Genomic DNA, 20,633 nt, shown 5'->3' on the forward strand with positions numbered 1-20,633 from the left:
GTAACATGTGTTATGCCCTTTCCATGTGGGAAACTCCGTTCTAAGTGCGTTTTACAAGGGCTTTGTCAGTAAATCTTCACAGTTGCCTTTTCAGTAGGCAGTGCTTACAGATGCAGTATCTGAGTTACAGTGAGTTTAAATAATTTGCTGAACCAACAGGCACGTGAAAAGATGCTCAACATCGCTGATCATCAGAGAAATGAAACTCAAAACCACAATGAGGTATCACCTTTATACCTGTCAGAGTGGCTGTTGTCAAAAAGACCACAAAGAGCAAATGTTGACAGGAATGTAGAGAAAAGGGAATGCTTGTATACTGTTGATATTGTAAATTCATGTAGCTACTGTGGAAAACAGTTTGAAGATTCCTCAAAAACCTAAAAATAGATCTATAATAATATATGATCCAGCAATTCTACTCCTGGGTATATGCCTGAAGAAAATAAAAACAGTAATTTGAAAGATATATGTTCATAGCAGCATTATTTATAGTTCCCAAGATATGAAAGCAACTGAAGTGTCCATCAGTGAATGAATAAGGACGCTGTAGTATGTATATTCAATGGAGTACCACTTGGCCATAAAAAAGAACTAAATTTTGCCATTTGCAACAACATGGGTGGACTTGGAAGGCATTATGCTTAGTGAGATAAGTCAGAGGAAAACAAATACTTTATGTTATCACTTACATGTGGAATCTAAAAAAAATGAAACAAGCTAGTCTGAAAGACTCAGACTCACAGATACAGAAAACAAACTAGTGGTTACTGGTGGGGAGGGGGTGGGGGAGGGGCAAGATGGGGTAGGGAATTAGATTTCCCTGGTTGTCCAGTGGTTAAGACTGCACTTTCAAAACAGTGGATGTGGATTTGATCCCTGGTCTGGGAACTAGGATTCTATATGCTGTGATGTGGGCAAATACAAAATTTAAAAAAAAAAAGTTAAAAGAGGTACTGATGAGTTTGTATAAAATAAACAAGCTACAAGAATATATTGTACAGCACAGCAAATACAGCTGGTATTTTATAATCATAAATGGAGTAAATCTTTAAAAACTGTGAACTATTATGTTGTACACCTAAGACCTATGTAATATTGTGAATTAACTATACCTTAATAAAAAAATAGTAATAATGATTTGCCCAAGATTACCCAGCTAATGAAGTCACAAAGACTCTGGCTCCTGAGCTCACAATGGTTTCTCTTGCATCACTTTGCTTGTTTCTATTCCCCTGCTACCATCCTGTTCTGGCCATTATTCTCTCAGCTGCACTAGTGTACCAGTGGCCTCTTAAATCTGTATTTTACACTGAAGTCAGAGTCATTGTTCAAAGATATAAATCTGCTTACTTCACTTCCTGTTTTAAAATCCATTAACTGTTCTCAGGGACTTTCGTGATTGGCCCTTGCTACATCATGGTCAAGCTCAGCCCTCCCTACTCCCCACCCCTCATTTTCTCAACTCCAGGCTTAATGGACTTTCTCATGCCCCTGTCTTTAACATAGGCTATTGAAAACTCCTTTATCCCTTTCAGTCTCCTCACCTGGCTGATTTCTATTCATCCTTTAGAGCCAGGTTAGTCATTTCCTTGCATAGAAAGTGAACTCTGGATCTCTGATTCCCTTCCAATATGTTGCCTTCAAGTTCCTTTTCCTAGCAAAATATTCATGAATTTTATTTTAATATCTTGTTTGAGGTTTATCTTTACTAGACTATAATATCTATGACATCAGAGACTTTATCTGTTTTACTGAATCCCTCATACGTTACTTGGTGCTTGGTATATAACATGTACTCAGTACTGGCTGAATGATTTAGTAAATAAAAAAAGGCCTACAGCAGAGTGACTTTTTCAATGAAATATATAATCCAAACATCAGATGTCTTAACTTATTTTTAATAAATAGTAGTCAAAGTGTCAGTTGTGTTCAACTCTTTGTGACCCCATGGACTGGAGCCTGCCAGCCTCCTCTGTCCATGTAATTCTCCTGGCAAAGATACTGGAGTGGATTGTCATTTCCTTCCCCAGGGGTCTTCCCGATCCAGGGATCTGGTTCTCTTGCATTGTAGGCAGATAGATTCTTTTCCATTTGAGCCACAAGGGAAGCCCATTTTTAATGAATAACATGGATGGAAGTAAGAATTGACGTGAAAAATTCTCGCAGAGCACCAGTATTATTATTTATCCTGGACTTAGCATCAACAAGAGTCAGATAAGTTAATATAACCAAAAATAACAACACTGGTGTTTATATTATTGACCAGCTCACTCTTGAAACTGAACTCTTGCGTCCCCCTGTAGTAGTCTGTTTTCTGGGTCTTCCTGATCCCATCTGTTGTTCCTTTGTAGTCAGTTCCTCTTACGTCTTCTCTCACGAGGGGCATACTTCTGGGCTTGCTTAATCTGCTGGGTTTTCCCTTTATGGTTGTGCTAATGGATTGATCTGTTTAAATCTTTATAAATGAACCCATATCAGTCTGTGTCTTCTGTCATGGTCACACATGGAGGTAGAGTGTAAAAGATGAAGAACTCTTGTTTTTGTTTTCAACCGAAAGTATCATTTTTGTAAAATTTCTAGTGATTTTCTTTCTAAAGCATTTCTGTGTTATAAAAAGACAAAATAGTGCTGTAGAATTGCATTGCTTATGAACATCTTCTATAAAATTCTCTTACAGCATCTCCAGGAAATGAGTATTTTTGGAAAATCAGAATTAGAGAAAACTATTGAGCATTTGACATGTGTTAATCACCAGGTAATTTATCAAACTGGATTTGGGGTATATTTTATTGTATGAATGACTATTTCAATTTTATTTTAATGTACTGTATGTTTTTAAAATTACAAGATAATATTTTAGAGAAGCTGTGTATCGGTGACTGACTAGGAGTATGTACTCTGAAGATTGACTACATGGGTTCATATTGATACATCTCTGTCATCTGTTTTCTGTAGGCAAATTTCTTAAACTTTTTATCTGTTAATTTCTTTGTTTGTAAGATAGAAATGGTACTCAAACTTATTTCTTAGAGTTTTTGTGAAAATTAAATGAATTAATACACATCAAAAACCTAGAATATTCACTGCCATATCATAAGCGTTCATTAAGTGTTAGCTTTGATAGTTGTTTGCTCTTTTGTTTTTTTAAACAAAAAAATCACGCAATATAGGCTTAGAGTAAAAGTGAAATTCCTTTTCATTCCTTATTGCTCTCACTAGAGATAGGGTTTTTAACAAATTCTTAAGTGTTTTGATAGTTTTTTTTTTTCTCACTGTGTTTTCTTTTGGCTAATTTCCTTTTCCATGTCTTCACTGTTTTTATTTATCTACTAATTCTATCATCTGTTTCAATCAGTCCTGGGCCAGTTGATTTTTTACCTCTTTCACTTAGGTTGTTATTTTCCTGCTTCTTTGCATTCCCAGTAATTTTAGATTGGATGTCACACATTGTCTATTTTATTTTTTTGGTTGCTGGAGAGCTTATATTCCTAGAAACACTCTTGAAGTTTGTTCAGATGGAAGTAGCTCTATCCTTTTTGGTTTTGCTTTTAAGCTTAATTAGGTGGGACTAGAGGAGCATTTAGTGTTGGACTAATTTTGTTTTACTATTGAGACCAAATCTTTTTGGGTACACTTGCTACCTGTTGACCCATGAATTATGAGGTTTTCAAATGACTGATGGGAAAGAAACTATTCCTGACTTGGCACGAGCCCTCAGTACAGTTCCCTCTAGTTCTTTGATGGCTCTTTCCCTGGCCTTGGGTAGCTTTTTGTGGGGTGAGCTTCTGCTCAGCTGAAGATTCAGGGGCACTCTTGTAGATCTCTGGAGCTCTAACCCTGTGCTCTTACTCCTCTAGTATCTGCCCTATAAATTCTAACTGCTCTGGCCTCCCTTGACTCTCAGTCCTGTAGTCTGAATTTAGGGGAACCACCAAGTCCAGCTGGGTTCCTTTTCCTGTGCCACAGCCTAGAAATTCTTCCAGCAATAAGCTGGAACAGTGAGTGATAGGGCTCGTCTCATTTATTTCATGTCTCTTCAGTTCAGTTCAGTTCAGTTCAGTCGCTCAGTTGTGTCCAACTCTTTGCAACCTCATGAATTGGAGCATGCCAAGCCTCCCTGTCCATTACAAACTCCTGGAGTTCACCCAAACTCATGTGCATTGAGTCGGTGATGCCATCCTCTGTCGTCCCCTTCTCCTCCTGCCCCCAATCTCTCCCAGCATCAGGGTCTTTTCCCAAGAGTCAGCTCTTCCCATGAGGTGGCCAAAGTAGTGGAGTTTCAGCCTCAGCATCAGTCCTTCCAATGAACACCCAGGACTGATCTCCTTTAGGATGGACTGGTTGGATCTCCTTGCAGTCCAAGGGACTCTCAAGAGTCTTCTCCAACACCACAGTTCAAAAGCGTCAATTCTTCGGCGCTCAGCTTTCTTTATAATCTAACTCTCACATCCATAAATGACCACTGGAAAAACCATAGCCTTGACTAGACGGACCTTTGTTGGCAAAGTAATGTCTCTGCTTTTGAATATGCTGTCTAGGTTGGTCATAACTTTCCTTCCAAGGAGTAAGTGTCTTTTAATTTCATGGCTGCAGTCACCATCTGCAGTGATTTTGGGGCCCCCCAAAATAAAGTCTGACACAGTTTCCCCATCTATTTCTCATGAAGTGAGGGACCAGATGCAGTGATCTTCGTTTTCTGAAAGTTGAGCTTTAAGCCAACTTTTTCACTCTCCTCTTTCACTTTCATCAAGAGGCTTTTTAATTCCTCTTCACTTTCTGCCATAAAGGTGGTGTCATCTGCATATCTGAAGTGATTGACATTTCTCCCAGAAATCTTGATTCCAGCTTGTGCTTCTTCCAGCCCAGCGTTTTCTCATGATGTAGTCTGCATAGAAGTTAAATAAGCAGGGTGACAATATACAGCCTTGACGTACTCCTTTTCCTATTTGGAACCAATCTGTTGTTCCATGTCCAGTTCTAACTGTTGCTTCCTGACCTGCATATAGGTTTCCCAAGAGGCAGGTCAGGCGATCTGGTATTCTCATCTCTTTCAGAATTTTCCACAGTTTATTGTGATCCACACAGTCAAAGGCTTTGGCATAGTCAACAAAGCAGAAATAGATGTTTTTCTGGAACTCTCTTGCTTTTTCGATGATCCAGCGGATGTTGGCAATTTGATCTCTGGTTCCTCTGCCTTTTCGAAAACCAGCTTGAACATCTGGAAGTTCACGGTTCACGTATTCATGTCTCTTAAGGGTCACTATACATCATTGCCTGATGCCCAGTGTCTTTTAAAACCATTGTTCCATGTATTTTGCCTAAATTTTTAGTTATTAAGGGTGCCTATCACTCTAGCCTGCCCAGAATCTGAAAGCATGACTTAATAAACTGGAAAATATATCTGAAGTACTAGAAGTCATTGAAAAGAGAGTTCAGTTCAGTTCAGTTGCTCAGTCGTGTCCGACTCTTTGCAACCCCATGAATCACAGCACGCCAGGCCTCCCTGTCCATCACCAACTCCCAGAGTTCACTCAGACTCACGTCCATCGAGTCAGTGATACCATCCAGCCATCTCATCCTCTGTCGTCCCCTTCTCCTCCTGCCCCCAGTCCCTCCCAGCATCAGAGTCTTTCCCAATGAGTCAAGTCTTCTCATGAGGTGGCCAAAGTGAAAAGATAGTAGGAGATAGAAAATATAAAATAAGTTTAAAGCCTTAGAGAATAAAGTGAAAGTGTCCAACATTTATTTAGTCAGAATTCTAGAAGATTATAATAGAATATATTCTATGGGAGAGGCTGTATTTCATGACATAATAACTGATACTTTTCTAGGTATTATGGGAAATACAGAAATCCTCTGATTCAGAATGCACAGTGAATTACAGTAGCATGACAAATCAATATAGATGAAAAGAAAATCCATACCGTTTTTATAGCAAGAAATAGTACAAGATGCCTGTGTATAATTTTGAAGGATCTTAATAGAAAACATTTTATAACGTTATTAAGACATTAAGGAAGATCTAAATAAATGGAGCGCTGTATCAGGTTTATTAAACAGGTGACAGTTTATTAAAAAGGTAACAGATACCATGTTTGTAAAAAAATGTAAATCCTCCCCAAATTCATCTGTTGAGTTGATGTAGTTTCATCTGAAATCCCACGAACCTGATGTATGTGTGTGTGTGTGTGTGTATGTAAAAACTGACAATAGATTTAAAAATTTACATGGAAGCAGAGAGTCAGGAATCACAAAGAAATTTTGAAGAAAAATACACTGTGGAACTTGTCCTACTAGATATGAAGGCTTTAGAGTCAGTATTTAAGGTAGGGTGGTAGTGCTCAGGGATGAAGAGTGATAAGACCAGTAGAAAGCAAACCCACAAATTATGGAAATTTGATATATAGAGGACTCAGATCAACAGGATAAGAGAGAATTATTCAGTAACAGTGTTTCTGGGATGGGCTTCCTTGGTGGCTCAGCTGGTAAAGAATCCACCGGCAATGTGGGAAACCTGGGTTCGATCCCTGGGTTCAGAGGATCCCTTGGAGAGGGAATAGCTACCCAGTCCAGTATTCTGGCCTGGCAGATTCCATAGACTTGCAAAGAGTCAGACACACTTGAGCCACTTTCACTTCACTTCGCTTGTTTTTGGAACAATTGACTTCATATATATGTATGTAAAAAAGGAATTGGATCCTACCTAAAATATATACCAAACTCAGAAATCAGTTCAGGGTTACTTGCATCCTTGTGTTCAAGAAATAACTCCAAATTTTAAAGGAAAATACAAGGGAAAATCTTCTTTACCTTAGCAGAATAATAATAGCAGTCATTTATATAGCATTTACGGTGTGTCAGGTAGTTTTCTCAACATTTTATATATATTCATACACATATAATTTTAATTCTCACAACAGCTATAAGCAGTAAGTGCTAATATTATCCTTATTTCACAGATAAGGAAAGTGAGGCAGAGGGGAAGCTTGCCCAAGATCATACAGCTAGTAGGTATCTGATTCCAGAGTGTTTGCTCCTAAACAAGACACAAACAAGTTTACTCCTTTAAAGAAAACAGATGAATAGGACCACATTGACAGGAATATCTTTATCAGTTCAGTTCCTTTCATTCGCTCAGTTGTGTCCGACTCTTTGCAACCCCATGAATCGCAGCATGCCAGGCCTCCCTGTCTATCACCAACTCCCGAAGTTTACCCAAACTCATGTCCATGAAGTCGGTGATGCCATCCAGCCATCTCATCCTCCGTCATCCCCTTCTCCTTCTGCCCCCAATCCGTCCCAGAATCAGGGTCTTTTCCAGTGAGTCAACTCTTCACATGAGGTGGCCAAAGTATTGGAGTTTCAGCTTCAGCATCAGTCCTTCCAAAGAACACCCAGGACTGATCCCCTTTAGGATGGACTGGTTGGATCTCCCTGCAGTCCAAGGCACTCTGAAGAGTCTTCTCCAACACCACAGTTCAAAAGCCGTCAATTCTTTGGCTGTCAGCAATATCTTTATCAAACAGCTATAAATTGAAAAGACAGCCACTAATTGAGAGAACAACTTGCTGTACATTTAACCTAAAAAAAATGCAACAGAAGTTGTGAATTGACACTTCATGGTAGAAGAAATTATAAATGGTTAATATAAAAAGATGTTCTACCTCAAAAATAGAGGAAATGCCAATTAAAATAAAAATGAAATAATTTCACATCTTTCAGGTCATCATAAATTAACAAGGTATAGCTAGTTTTATTAGTGAGTATGTGAAGCTTCTGAGCATGCCAACTGGTACCTTTTTGAAGAATAATTTGACACTGTTCTAGGTTGGCCAATAGATTACTCTTATTAGTCAACAAATCCATTGAACCCTGAATCAAAGTCAATAATCTATGGCCCCTAGACTAATCTGGCCTCCAGTCTGTTTTTGCAGTAAAGCTTTTATTGGAACACAGCCGTGCTCATTTGTTAATACATTGTCTACAGCTGTTTTTGTGTTAGAGTAGAGTAGTGGCAATGGACCATAAGGCTCACGAAACCTAAAATGTTTGCCCACTGACAGAAAATAGAAAACAATCTAGATGTCAGTTGTGAGCAAAATAGATAGAGTGGTAAGTCATACAGTGGAGTGTTACAGAGCAGCAAAAAGGAAAAACAGTAGGCACAACCATCAGCACGCATGAATCTTACAAATATGTTGAAGAGAGCATGCAGGGGCCTCCTTGGTGGCTCAGTGGTAAAGAATCCACCTGCCATTGCAGGAGATACGGGTTTGATTTCTGATCTGGGAGGATCACACATGGTGCAGAGCAGCTGAACCTGGGTGCCGCAAGTATTTGAGCCTGTGCTCTAGAGCCCAGGAACCACAACTGCTGAGCCCATGTGCTGCAGCTGCTAAACCCCGTGGTGCCCTAGAGCCCATGTTCTGTAGCAAGAGAAGCCACTGCAATGAGAAGCCCAAGCACCTCAGCTAGAGAGTAGCCCCTGCTCTCCGCAACTAGACGAAAGCCCACATAGCAACAAAGACCCGATACAGCCCAAACAAATTATTTTTCAAAAGAAGAAGAAAGAAAACATGCAGTATGATTCCAAAACATGCTCACATAAACTGTATGTTGTTTGGAGGTTCATACAGATGTGGTGTGCTAAGACAAGCAAGAAATGATAAACTCAAGACTCAAGATAGTTATTGTGGGCAGGGATTAGGGGATGTGATTGGAGACTGCTCACAGTAGTTTCAAAGGTTCACGTAGTCTTTTTTAAGCCAGGTGATTCATGTTTTTAATCTTTATACCGTGCATGTACTTCTGTTTGTAGTATAAGAATTCTGGAATTTTTAGTGCAATTTTTTTTTTTCCTTCTCACTTCCCTATCCCACAGATTACCATCCACAGCTGTTTAACTTCTTTTCCTGGTGTTTACCTTGTGCTATTTACGGATTTAAGATTATTGAGTGAGTCTCCAGGATGGTAGTTGATCGCTTAGCACTCTCCTTTTCTTCCCCCATTACATTAACATAGTTTAATTAGATGTTTTCCTGTCTTTAATAGTTACTGTTTATATTGCTAAGACTTCTCATGGTTTATGACTCAGCCAAGTGGGACAATATTACTCTTGCCTTTTTTCTTGTAGACCACTTTGCTAGAGTTATTCATTGCTTTGTTTTGTTTCCTTTTGTGTTTTAATCAAGGACTTTATTTCTGCCACGTGCCTTTCAATATTTTTTGTTTTCAAACCTGTCAGTTCTGGTCCTTTCCCCCCTAAAGACCTTCCTTCTTGAGCTTTCTATCTGCTTGCTTCATTATGGACTATGTCTCTCCATAGCTGTCCTCATAAGACTTTCCCTGTCTGCCCCGCCTATGTTGAACCTCATGTTTCCTTCTTTCTTGGTTTGTTCCTTCTTCTGGCATAGTACCTGCTCCAGCAGTTTCCTGAAAAAGAATACATGGGAGGAAATTTTGTTGCTAGTCTATTTGTTTGAAAATGTCTTTATTCAACTTTCAAATTTATGATTTGGCTTCAGCATATGGCAGTCTGAATTGGAAAATTATTTTCACCAAAAGTTTTGAATATTGTCCTTCATTTGTCTTTCAGCTTTCTTTGAGATGTCTGATGCTGTTCTATTACCGAGTCCTTTGTACGTGACATGTCTTTATTTCTGAAAAGTTTTACAGTTTTCTCTCTTTATCTCCTGTTTTCATTTCTTTGGTGATTTACTATATTCTATTTTCTCTCTCTGAAACTATTATTAGTTGGTTTTAGACTTCCTAAAAAGATCTGATGTTCTTATCCCTTCTTCTTTATTTTCTCTTTGACTTTCTCACTTTCTGGGAGATTGACTCAGCTTTATCTTTTAGCCCTTCTATTGATTTTTTATGTATTTTTGATTTCCAATAGAACTTTCTAGAAGAGATAACTGATAGAGGAATAAAGAAGATGTGGTACACATATACAGTGGAATATTACTCAGCCATTTAAAAGAATGAACTAATGCCATTTGCAACAACACGGATGGACCTAGAGAGTGTCATACTAAGTACCTGGAATGCTCATATGCACATCCCAGGTATAGACTTGCAGCCAGTCTCCTTGTTCAGTTTTCCTTGTGACCCTCCCCCACCACTTCATGGCTTCATGTGTTCAGCTTCAGTGTAAGTCAGCTGACCTCTTACTGGCATTCCTGACCGTAGTCATTGCAGGTCAGTGATTATAAGTGGGGTTAGTTCTGCCTCCCAAGAGATATGTGGCAATATCTGGAGAATTTTGTCTGTCACAATTAAGGGGGAAAAGTGCTTCTTGAATCTAGTAAGCAGAGGGCAGAGATAACTTTTAAACAACCTGCAATACACAGGACAGCCCCCCCACAACAGAAAATTATTTAGTGTCAACATCATTAGTTGACACCAAATAATCTAACTGCTTTAGATTGTATTTTTTTCCCACTCTGAACCACTATTCTGTCTACTCCTTGTCTTTCGCAAGTTTTTTTTTTTCTTCAGACTTTAAATTTATTTTGTATTCAGGTATACCTGATTAACAATGCTGTAGTAGTTTCAGGTGAACAGGGAAAGGACCCAGTCATATATATATACGTGTCCATTCTCTCCCAAATCCCCCTCCCATCCAGGCTGGCACATAACATTGAGGAGAGTTCCATGTCTATACAATAGGTCCTTGTTGGTTATCCATTTTGAATATAGCAATATGTACGTGACCTTCCCAAACTCCCTAACTGTCCCTTCACCCTGGCAACCCTAAGTTTGTTTTCTAAGTCTAGGAGTCTCTTTCTGTTTTGTAAGTAAATTCATTTGTATCATTTCTTTTTAGATTCCACGTATAAGGGATGACATACAGTAGTATTTCTCCTTCTCTGTCTGACTTACTTAGTATGACACTCTCTAGGTCCATCCGTGTTGTTGCAAATGGCATTAGTTCATTCTTTTAAACGGCTGAGTAATAATCCACTGTATATGTGTACCACCTCTTCTTTATTCCTCTATCAGTGGGAATGTAGGTTGCTTCGCTGTCTTGACTATCGTAAAGGTGCTGCAGTGAATATTCCTACAAGTTACTGCAGTCACCAGTTCACCCTTGTTTTCTTTCTTGCTCTCTTTGTCCTTAAGAGTATAATATTATTAACCCTGTTTACTGTCATTTTAGCACTGTTTCTAGAGGAAGAGGAGATGAAAACATGTGTGGTCAGTCTGCCATCTTAACTGGAAGACTTAAATTTATCACTAGTATTTCTTGGTTTTGAGTTTTATGATAGATCCTTATTACATCTAGAATTTATTTTTGTATATAAAATGAAATAGAAATCTATCTTATTTTTTGTCTCCAATGAGTGGCTGTCCCAACTCTAGTTTTTAAAGAGTTTATTCTTTTCCACTTTCTTAAAATGCTACCTTTTTAAAATTTACATCAGGGATATGTTTGCTTGTCCACATGTGAAATTCATATTGTTTTAATTACAGTAGCTTTTAAATTTATTTTGATATCTCATAAAACAGGTCTAGCTGCATTCTTTTTCCCTCCAGTTTCTACTGTTTTTTTCCTTAACTTTCTTTTCCCCTAAATAAATTTTAGAATGAAATCTTAAGTCACTTATCTAGTTTAAAAAGATTTTGTTAGGATTCTTACTGAAATTTCATGGAATTTACAATTATTTTAGGAAATTTTAGTCCATTTCTAATACTGTGTTCCCCTTCCGAAACATGGTGTGTCTATATTGTCACGTTGTGTTTTGTGCTCTTGAGGAAAATGTTCACTTTATGTAAGTCTTGTCCATTTTGTGTTGAGTTATAGTATTTTCTGTCCTGATTTTTCTTCCATTCAATACTATCTACCTTTTTTAGAAATTTTTTTCTGCTGGTGTTTTCCCTTCCTGTTTCATTGCTGTTATGGACATGTTCTTTTCTTTTCTTGCCTTTCCTTTTTTCTTTGATTTCAGTGATATTGAAGAGGAGAGATAAATTTGTTTACCTGCTCTTACATTTAGAACCTAAAGTATAAATACATTAAAACATGACTTTTAATGTATTTTTAAATCTAATTTATTTCCTTAGTTTCCACCCAGAAATAGTATTAAAGAGTGCGTAAGGAAAAGAAACTGAGACATATCCCTATTAATTTTTAAAATTATAGCTTGAAAACGAAAAATGTGAATTAAAGTCTAAAATATTTATAATGAAAGAAACAATGGAGTCTTTAGAGAAAAAAGCAAAATTCCAAGCTCAAAAACTTAGCCATGTGGCTGGTGACTCATCTCATCAGAAAACAGAGATGAACTCTCTTAGGTAAGTTTACTGAAGTTTTATTTCACTTCTGAGAATTAGCTTGTGACTATTTATGGTTCATAACAGTGGTGTTTTGGGCTAAGTCTTTGAAAAGCAGTAGTTCTCAAAGCTGCCCTTACAACAGAATCACTGGGGGAGCCTTTGTAAAGTATGGGTTGAGGGGCTAATCTCAGGAGGTTTTTATTTACTTTGTGAATCTGGGTAGGTTTTGAGTACCTGTACTTTTAAAGACTCATAGATTGATATGGTTACAGGCAAATTTTTGTATCTGCCTCCTTCAGACATCTCCCTAATAGATACAGGCATACTTTGTCTTACTGTGCTTCAATTTATTGCTCTTTACCGATGTTGTGTTTTTTACAAATTGAAGGTTTTTGGTAGTCCTGCGTCAAGCCAGTTTATTGCTGACATATTTCCAACAGCATTTGGTCACTTTGTGTTTCTGTGTCACATTTTGGTAATTCTTTCATTATTATTATATTTGTTATGATGATCTGTCTTCAGTGAGCTTTGACTATTATAGCAATTAACTGAAGGCCCAGACCCTGGTTAGTATTTTTTAGAAATAAAGTTTTTTTTGATTAAGGTATGTGCATTGATTTTTCAGATGTAGTGCACACTTAACAGACTACAGTATAATCTAAACACAGCTTATTTAAAATTTACTTATTTTTTAATGGCTTTGAATTTTAATTTTATTTCCTACTGAAGTATAGTTGATTTACAGTGCTGTGTTAGTTTCTGGTATACAGCAAAGTGATTCAGTGTACAGTAAAGTGATTTAGTATATATATATTTATATATATACACATATATATTTATATACACATATATATTTCATATTCCTTTTTGTTATGGTTTATTATAAGATATTGAATATAGTTCTCTGTGCTATAGGAACTTGTTGTTTATCTGTTTTTTACATACTAGTTTGTAGGGCCTTGTTGTTTATCTATTTTAAATACACTAGTTTTTATCTGCTAATCCCAGACTCCTAATTTACCCCTCCCCCTTTTCCTTTGGTAGCTATAGTTTTGTTTTCTATGTTTGTGAGTCTTAAACATAACTTTTATATGCCCCGAGAAACCAAAAATCCATGTGACTCACTTTATTGCCATATTCTCTTTACTGGGGTGGTCTGGAGCCAAATCTATATTGGGTTGGCCAAAAAGTTCCTTGGGGTTTTTCTGTGATATCTTACGAAAAACCCTAACCGTTTTGGTCAACCCAGTATTTGTTCTCCATAGTGTAGAACTGCTAAAATTTTGCTACCTGTGTCATTGTTTTTCTCATTCTTCTTTCAAAGAAATCTAAAATCAGACTATTTATTACAGAGTCTAAAAGGTGATGTGTCTAAAAAATGGTAAGGAGGTCAGTATGGCCCAGGTAGACGGTATCTACAGGTTGGACTCAGGTTATAAAGAACATAGTATGATAACTAAGAGTGAATGGATTTTACCATATAAACGTGGAGAATAAACAGAAATTTTTAACCAAGGGAGTGACATGAGTAACATGCCTGTTAGGAAGTGAACTATGGCAAAAATAGGGAAGGTGGATTTGGAGACTTAAGAGACTGATGGAGAACAGTGGAGACAATGTACCAGGAGTCAGAGTGGCAACGAGCTTGGAGAACAGTGGCCAGATTTAGGAAACACTTGTTACACAAAATCAGAACAAACAGTGTAATAAGACCAAGAACTTGCTGTGTTTGTTTAATTAAGAAATACTATTTAGGAAGAACTAAGGTGGAAACTTCTTTCTCCCCCTCTTATTTCCTTGCAAGGCACTATGTACATTCTAAGATGGAAAGCAGCCTAAATGGAATGGCCTCTCTTATTCTGGTTCATGTCTGTATTCAGAAGTTGTTGTTGCTCAGTTGTGTCCAACTCTTTGCAGCCCCATGGACTGCATCACGCCAGTCTTCCCTGTCCTTCACTATCTCCCAGAGTTTATTCATGTCCATTGATTCGGTGATGCCGTCCAACCGTCTCATTCTCTGTTGCCCCCTTCTCCTCCTGCCCTCAATCTTTCCTAGCATCAGGGTCTTTTCCAGTGAGTCAGCTCTTCACATCAGGTGGCCGAAATATTGGAGCTTCAGCTTCAACATCAGTCATTCTAATGAATATTCAAGGTTGTTTTCCTTTAGAATTGACTGGTTGGATCTCCTTGCTGTCCAAAGGACTCTCAAAAGTCTTCTCCAACAGTTCAAAAGCATCAGTTCCTGGGTGCTTAGCCCTCTTTATAGTCCAGTTCTCACATCTGTACGTGACTACTGGAAAAACCATAGCTTTGACGCTGCAGGCCTTTGTCAGCAAAGTGAAGTCTCTGCTTTTTAATACACTGTCTAGATTTGTCATAGCTTTTCTTCCAGGGATCAAGTGTCTTTTAATTTCATGGCTGCAGTCACCATTTGCAGTGATTTTTGGAGCCCAAGAAGAGTCTCTCACTGTTTCCATTGTTGCCTCATCTATTTGCCATGAAGTGATGGGACTGAATGCCATGATCTTCTTTTTTGAATGTCAAGTTTTAAGCCAACTTTTTTACTCTGTTCTTTGACCTTTGTCAAGAGTCTCTTTAGTTCCTCTTCACTTTCTGCCATTAGGATGGTATCATCTGCATATCTGAAGTTGTTGATATTTCTCCTGGCAATCTTGATTCCAGCTTGTGAGTCATCTAGCCCAGCATTTCACATAATGTACTCTTCCTTTAAGTTAAATAAGTAGAGTGACAATATACAGCCTTGACGCATCCTTTCCCAATTTTGAACCAACCTCTTGTTCCATGTCCGGTTCTAACTGTTGCTTCTTGACCTGCCTACACATTTCTCAGAAGACAGGTAAGATGGTCTGGTATTCGGAATATTCAGAATAGGAAGCAGAATTAAAAGCTCACTGATCAGGATGGTCAGAATCTTGAAGTACGAGGCCATTCTATAAAAACAGGACTTTGCCTTGACTGTTAGAAATAAGTTGTAAGAGAAAGAGAGTTGATGATAGAAAACAGAAAAGCTTTAAAACTACAAGGAAACCTCTAGAAAAAGTACAATTAATTTTATTTTTACACTATATTATTTTTTAGGAAGATGGAATATTTTGAAGAAAAGACTAATATATATAATATAATGCCATTGATTATACTGAAAGAGCTTTAAAATGAGAAATTAAAGACTCTTTTAAAATAAGCTATTTAAAATAACTATTTTTTAAGATCTTTCATTTTTTTAAATGTTATTCCCACCAGAAATAAAGAATCCCATTTGTTTTTATCCACTGACTCTTTAGGCTAGTAAATGAGCAACTACAGCGGTCAGTTGAGGATTATCAGCACCGACTTAACATGAAAAGAAGTGAACTTGAATCAGCCCAAGCACAAGTTAAAATACTGGAGGAAAAAATAGGTAAGTGTTCTTAAATTTTGTTTTTGCTGATCCTAATTTACTTTGTCTAAGAAACATTTCTTTTCATTTATAGGTAAACTACACCTCAGGATGACTTCACAGAATGAAGAGGCTCATGTAATGAAGAAGACCATTGGTGTTATTGATAAAGAAAAAGACATCCTTCAGGAGACTGTGGATGAGAAGACAGAAAAGATTGCAAACTTACATGAAAACCTAGCTAGTAAAGTATGGGACTATTAAGTAATATTATCTGCTCTCTGAACAGAAAATCTTATTCTGTTTCATATATGCAGTTTTTTTTTAAATTGAAGGATAATTGCTTTACAAGGTATACTGTTCTTATTTCATAAGAACCATGCCTGAGTTCCCAAGACCCAGAGCCATCTCTTCTAATATGTTTAAATTTCATTTTATCCCAATAATTTGAATTTTTAACAGTTCTATTTCTAGAATACAATTTTATCATATATGATTACAGCAAACTCAAGGAACAATTCAGATACTTAGAGTGGGTAGAAATATGCCAATATGTGAAATATAATTGGTACATGGAAATCTCTTTACTTAGAGCCTTCTTTTATAACATGTTATATGATTGAATTTAAACTATATAAAGATGATAAATTTTAGAATTCAACTGGAGATACTTCTACATGAATGGTTTAGAATCTGATATATTTTTATAATTTCTGTAGGAAAAAACTATTACACAGATGAAGATAACAGTCTCAGAGTATGAATCCTCTCTGAAGTAAGTAATTGATGGAATGGCATCCAGCTTTTTAAGAAATTTTCAGTGAATGCAGCATTATCTATTTGGGTAGCAGTCTGGCAATAGGAAAATTTCTCTTTTCACTTTTCCTATTTTTGCCAGTGGCAATTATCATTTTCTCAATCTCCTACATAGAAATTGTTATCCTCTAACTTTCTCCCTTCCTCTGTCATCAACATCTAAACAGTTATGTCTTATTAATTTTTCCTTTACATACCTACTTACTCCTTATTTCTACAGCAGTTATCCTGTGCAGGCCCTAATCATCAAAACAGATTACCTCAGCAGCTAGTACTGAATTTATTCCACATCTAAACCTTTTTAAGTACGGTTACAAGATTTTACATTTTGTGTCTAGTCTCTCTACCTCAAGAAAAAAAGCACTAATTGCATTTTTTTTATATACACTTACATATTATATGGGCCTCCCTCATGGCTCAGAGGTAAAGAATCTGCCTGCAATGCAGGAGACACAGGTTCAATCCACCAGTCGGGAAGATGCCTTAGAGAAGTAAATGGCATCCCACTTCAGTATTCTTGCCTGGAGAATCCCATGGACAGAGAAGCCTGGCAGGCTATAGTCCCTAGGGTCACAAAGAGTCAGACATGACTCAGCAGCATATTATATAATAGTAGGTACTTAAAACATTTAAGTAAATATTTACCGATTGAATCATTTATGTTCTACTAACACTTGAAAATCTTCTGTTTTTACTTTAATTTTATAATAATAAATGTATTTTAAGACTTTTTTCACATAATGATTGGTGGAGATCTAAAATGTCTTCTTCACCTAATTAATTAGTGTCTTAATTCAGTAGTTGTCATTTCTTTTTCTGTTTTATTGAAGTATAGTTGATTTACAGTGTTGCGTTAATTTCTGCTGTACAGGAAAGTGATTCAGTTATATGTATATATTCTTTATCATATTCTTTTCCATTATGGTTTACTATAGGATATTGAATATAGTTCCCTGTGTTACCCAGTAGGATCTTGTTGTTTATCCATTCTCGATACATTCATTTGCAACTGTTAATCCCAAACTCCCAGTCCTTCCCTTCCCAACCTCCTCCCACTTAGTGACTACAAGTGTGTTCTCCATGTCTGTGAGTCTGTTTCTGTTTCACAAATATGTTCATTTGTCTCATACTTTAGATTCCACATGGAGGTGATATCATATGGTATTTGTCTTTTTCTTTCTGACTTATTTCACTTAGCTTCTCATAATCTCCAGGTCCATCCATGTTGCTGCAAATGGCATTATTTCATTTTTTAAATTCCTGAGTAATATTCTATTGTGTGTGTATACCACATGTTTTTTATCTGTTCATCTGTCTGTGGACAGTTAGGTTGCTTCCATGTCTTGGCTATTGTAAATAGTACTGCTTTGAACATAGAGATGCATGTATCTTTTCAAATTATAGTTTTGTCTGGGTATATGCCCAGGAGTAAGATTGCTGGATTATATGATAACTCTTTAGTTTTTTTGAGGAACCTCCATACTATTTTCAGTAGTGGTTGCACCAGTTTACATTCCCAACAACAGTGTAAGAGAATTCCCTTTTCTCCACACACTCTCCACTTTTATTACTTGTAGACTTTTTAATGATGGCCAATTCTGACTGGTATGAGGTGGTACTTCATTTTAGTTTTGATTTGCATTTCTCTAATAATTAGTGATGTTGAGCCTCTTTTCATGTGCCTATTGGTCAGCTGTACTTCTTTGGAGAAATGTCTGTTTAGGTTTTCTGCCCATTTTTCAATTGGATTGCTTGATTTTTTTTTGTTGTTATTGAGTTGTATGAGCTGTTTGTAGATTTTGGAAATTATGTGCTTATCAGTACTCTTGCCTAGAAAATCCCATGGATGGAGGAGCCTGGTAGGCTGCAGTCCATGGGGTCGCTATGAGTCTGATGCGACTGAGCACTTTCACTTTTCACTTTCACGCAGTGGAGAAGGAAATGGCAAACCAGTCCAGTGTTCTTGCCTGGAGAATCCCAGGGATGGCAGAGCCTGGTGGGCTGCCGTCTGTGGGGTTGCACAGAGTCGGACACGACTGAAGTGACTTAGCAGCAGAAGCAGTTGTATTATTTGCAAATATTTTATCCCAATCCATAGGTTGCATAGTTGTAATTTCTTGCATTCTTAGTATATTTAATTCAGAATAAAATAGTTTCCTTTTAAATGAACTAAATTTTCCAAAAAGCTTTCTTTATTATTGCTACCCCACTCGTGTAACAGGCACCTAAAGGAAACATTGATTAATCGGGACCATGAGATAAGCAGCCTTCGGCGCCAGCTTGATGCAGCTCACAAAGAACTTGATGAAGTAGGAAGATCTAAAGAAATGTCTTTTAAGGAAAACAGAAGATTACAGGATGATCTGGCTACAATGGCAAGAGAAAACCAGGTATGAGCACAGTACATAAACTTTGATAGTTTCATAATACACAGTTTTACAGTATATTCAATGTTTGCTAAATTTTAAAACTCTAAATATTATGTCTTCTAAATTTTAATTATATAAATATGAGCAACAAAAGAAATAACTCTTTAAGGAGAATATTGTTTATAAAGGTATTTTAAAATGTGACTTAGAATACTGCTGTATATTATACCAGTAATAAACCATCAGACACCATTGTAGGCTTTGTTGCAAGGAATCCTGAATCTGGGAGCGTGGTGTTCTCTATGGCAGAAGTCATTGTCAGTCTACTGCATGAGGACCTCAGTATCACTCCCAAGGCAAAGTTGCTGTGTTTTAAAGACCCATGGTAGATTTTAATTATTTGTACTTACTTCCAGTGGCTTAGAGATTACCTACCTATAAGCTAATTAATGAATATTTTAGAATGGCAAATACTGAAAGGTATTGGCTTTGTTTGTATGAGTTTTTATAAAGGATCATACCAAGAAAACCAGTGATTTTCTTATTTTAAATATTTTACACTTTTAAAATTACTCATTATATAGAGCACATTGCTGATACATAAATTTTTAAAAATATTAATCCCTGAGCTCTTAGTTTAAGTACCAGATATGTGGTCAGTTATATTGTGGGAATACATGGTAATAATTGGTTAAAAAGACAAGATCAGTCAAAAAAACATGTGAAAATAGTACTTAAGAACAGTTTTCCTTTTTTCTTACTCTCTGTTAGTCCCCAAATTCAGAAAGAGCTGTTTGAACATAGTAGAACTCATTAGGTGCTACATTCATTTTATATTGTCTTCAATTTTCTGATATATAGCAAATTTCATTGGAGTTAGAAGCAGCAGTGCAAGAAAAAGAAGAAATGAAGAGTAGAGTTCATAATTACATAACTGAAGTGTCACGATGGGAGAGCTTAATGGCTGCTAAGGTGAAAAAAAACATTGTTTAGGTTGACTTTAAGACTGATTTTGTTTTAACTTTTTCATGTTTATTCTGTCTCATATTAATATTAGATATTAACATATGAAAGTGGAGATTTTGCCTATTGTCCTTGTATATTTCCTTACATGTCTTATGTAGTATAGTATCTGCACAGATGGCTTATGCTTCCTAAATTAAAGCAAAATCCCAATGTGTTGTACGTTTATGACATGCGTTTTCAGTGAGTGACCATTACTAATTTAGAAACAATTTAACTGTGATTAAACCAGGAAAAAGAAAATCAAGATTTGTTAGATAGATTTCAGATGCTTCATAACCGTGCTGAAGACTGGGAAGTCAAAGCCCATCAAGCTGAGGGAGAAAGCAGCTCAGTTCGACTGGAACTTCTTTCTATAGACACAGAGAGGAGACACCTTCGAGAGAGAGTGGAGCTGCTAGAAAAAGAAATTCAGGAGGTAATATTTATATATAATATTTTTCTTGTACAGATATAATTTAGTAAAACAGAAAACATTCAGAGGCACTTTATCAAAATGAGGTTTAAACATTGGTAAAATCAAATTGAATGGTAATCTTTCATCATTAATTCTGATAATTTGCTTAAGAGAGCTCCATTACTTTTCTATTGTAGTAAAATACACATAACATCAAATTTACCATTTTAAGTGTACCACCATCCTTCTTCAGAATGTTTTCAAAAAAAAACAAACAAAAAAAGAATGTTTTCATCTTCTCCACCTAAAACTCTGTACCCACTGAATACTAACTTTCCACTCACTTCCCCCA

The 20,633-nt window shown here is 36.7% G+C and overlaps 1 protein-coding gene across 1 annotated transcript in view; it reads left to right on the plus strand.

Annotated features, from left to right (window-relative positions):
• Positions 1–20,633, plus strand: part of CEP135 (centrosomal protein 135) — a 65,167-nt gene that overhangs the window by 32,003 nt on the left and 12,531 nt on the right. The window contains exons 13-20 of the mRNA XM_068975565.1: positions 2,678–2,755; positions 12,146–12,297; positions 15,582–15,697; positions 15,771–15,925; positions 16,396–16,451; positions 18,714–18,882; positions 19,723–19,833; positions 20,117–20,302. Coding sequence (XP_068831666.1) covers positions 2,678–2,755; positions 12,146–12,297; positions 15,582–15,697; positions 15,771–15,925; positions 16,396–16,451; positions 18,714–18,882; positions 19,723–19,833; positions 20,117–20,302 — 1,023 coding nt within the window. The remainder of the gene's footprint in view (positions 1–2,677; positions 2,756–12,145; positions 12,298–15,581; positions 15,698–15,770; positions 15,926–16,395; positions 16,452–18,713; positions 18,883–19,722; positions 19,834–20,116; positions 20,303–20,633) is intronic.

The sequence above is a fragment of the Capricornis sumatraensis genome, chromosome 7 (genome assembly GCF_032405125.1).
Source record: "Capricornis sumatraensis isolate serow.1 chromosome 7, serow.2, whole genome shotgun sequence".
NCBI classification, from domain to species: Eukaryota; Metazoa; Chordata; class Mammalia; order Artiodactyla; family Bovidae; genus Capricornis; species Capricornis sumatraensis.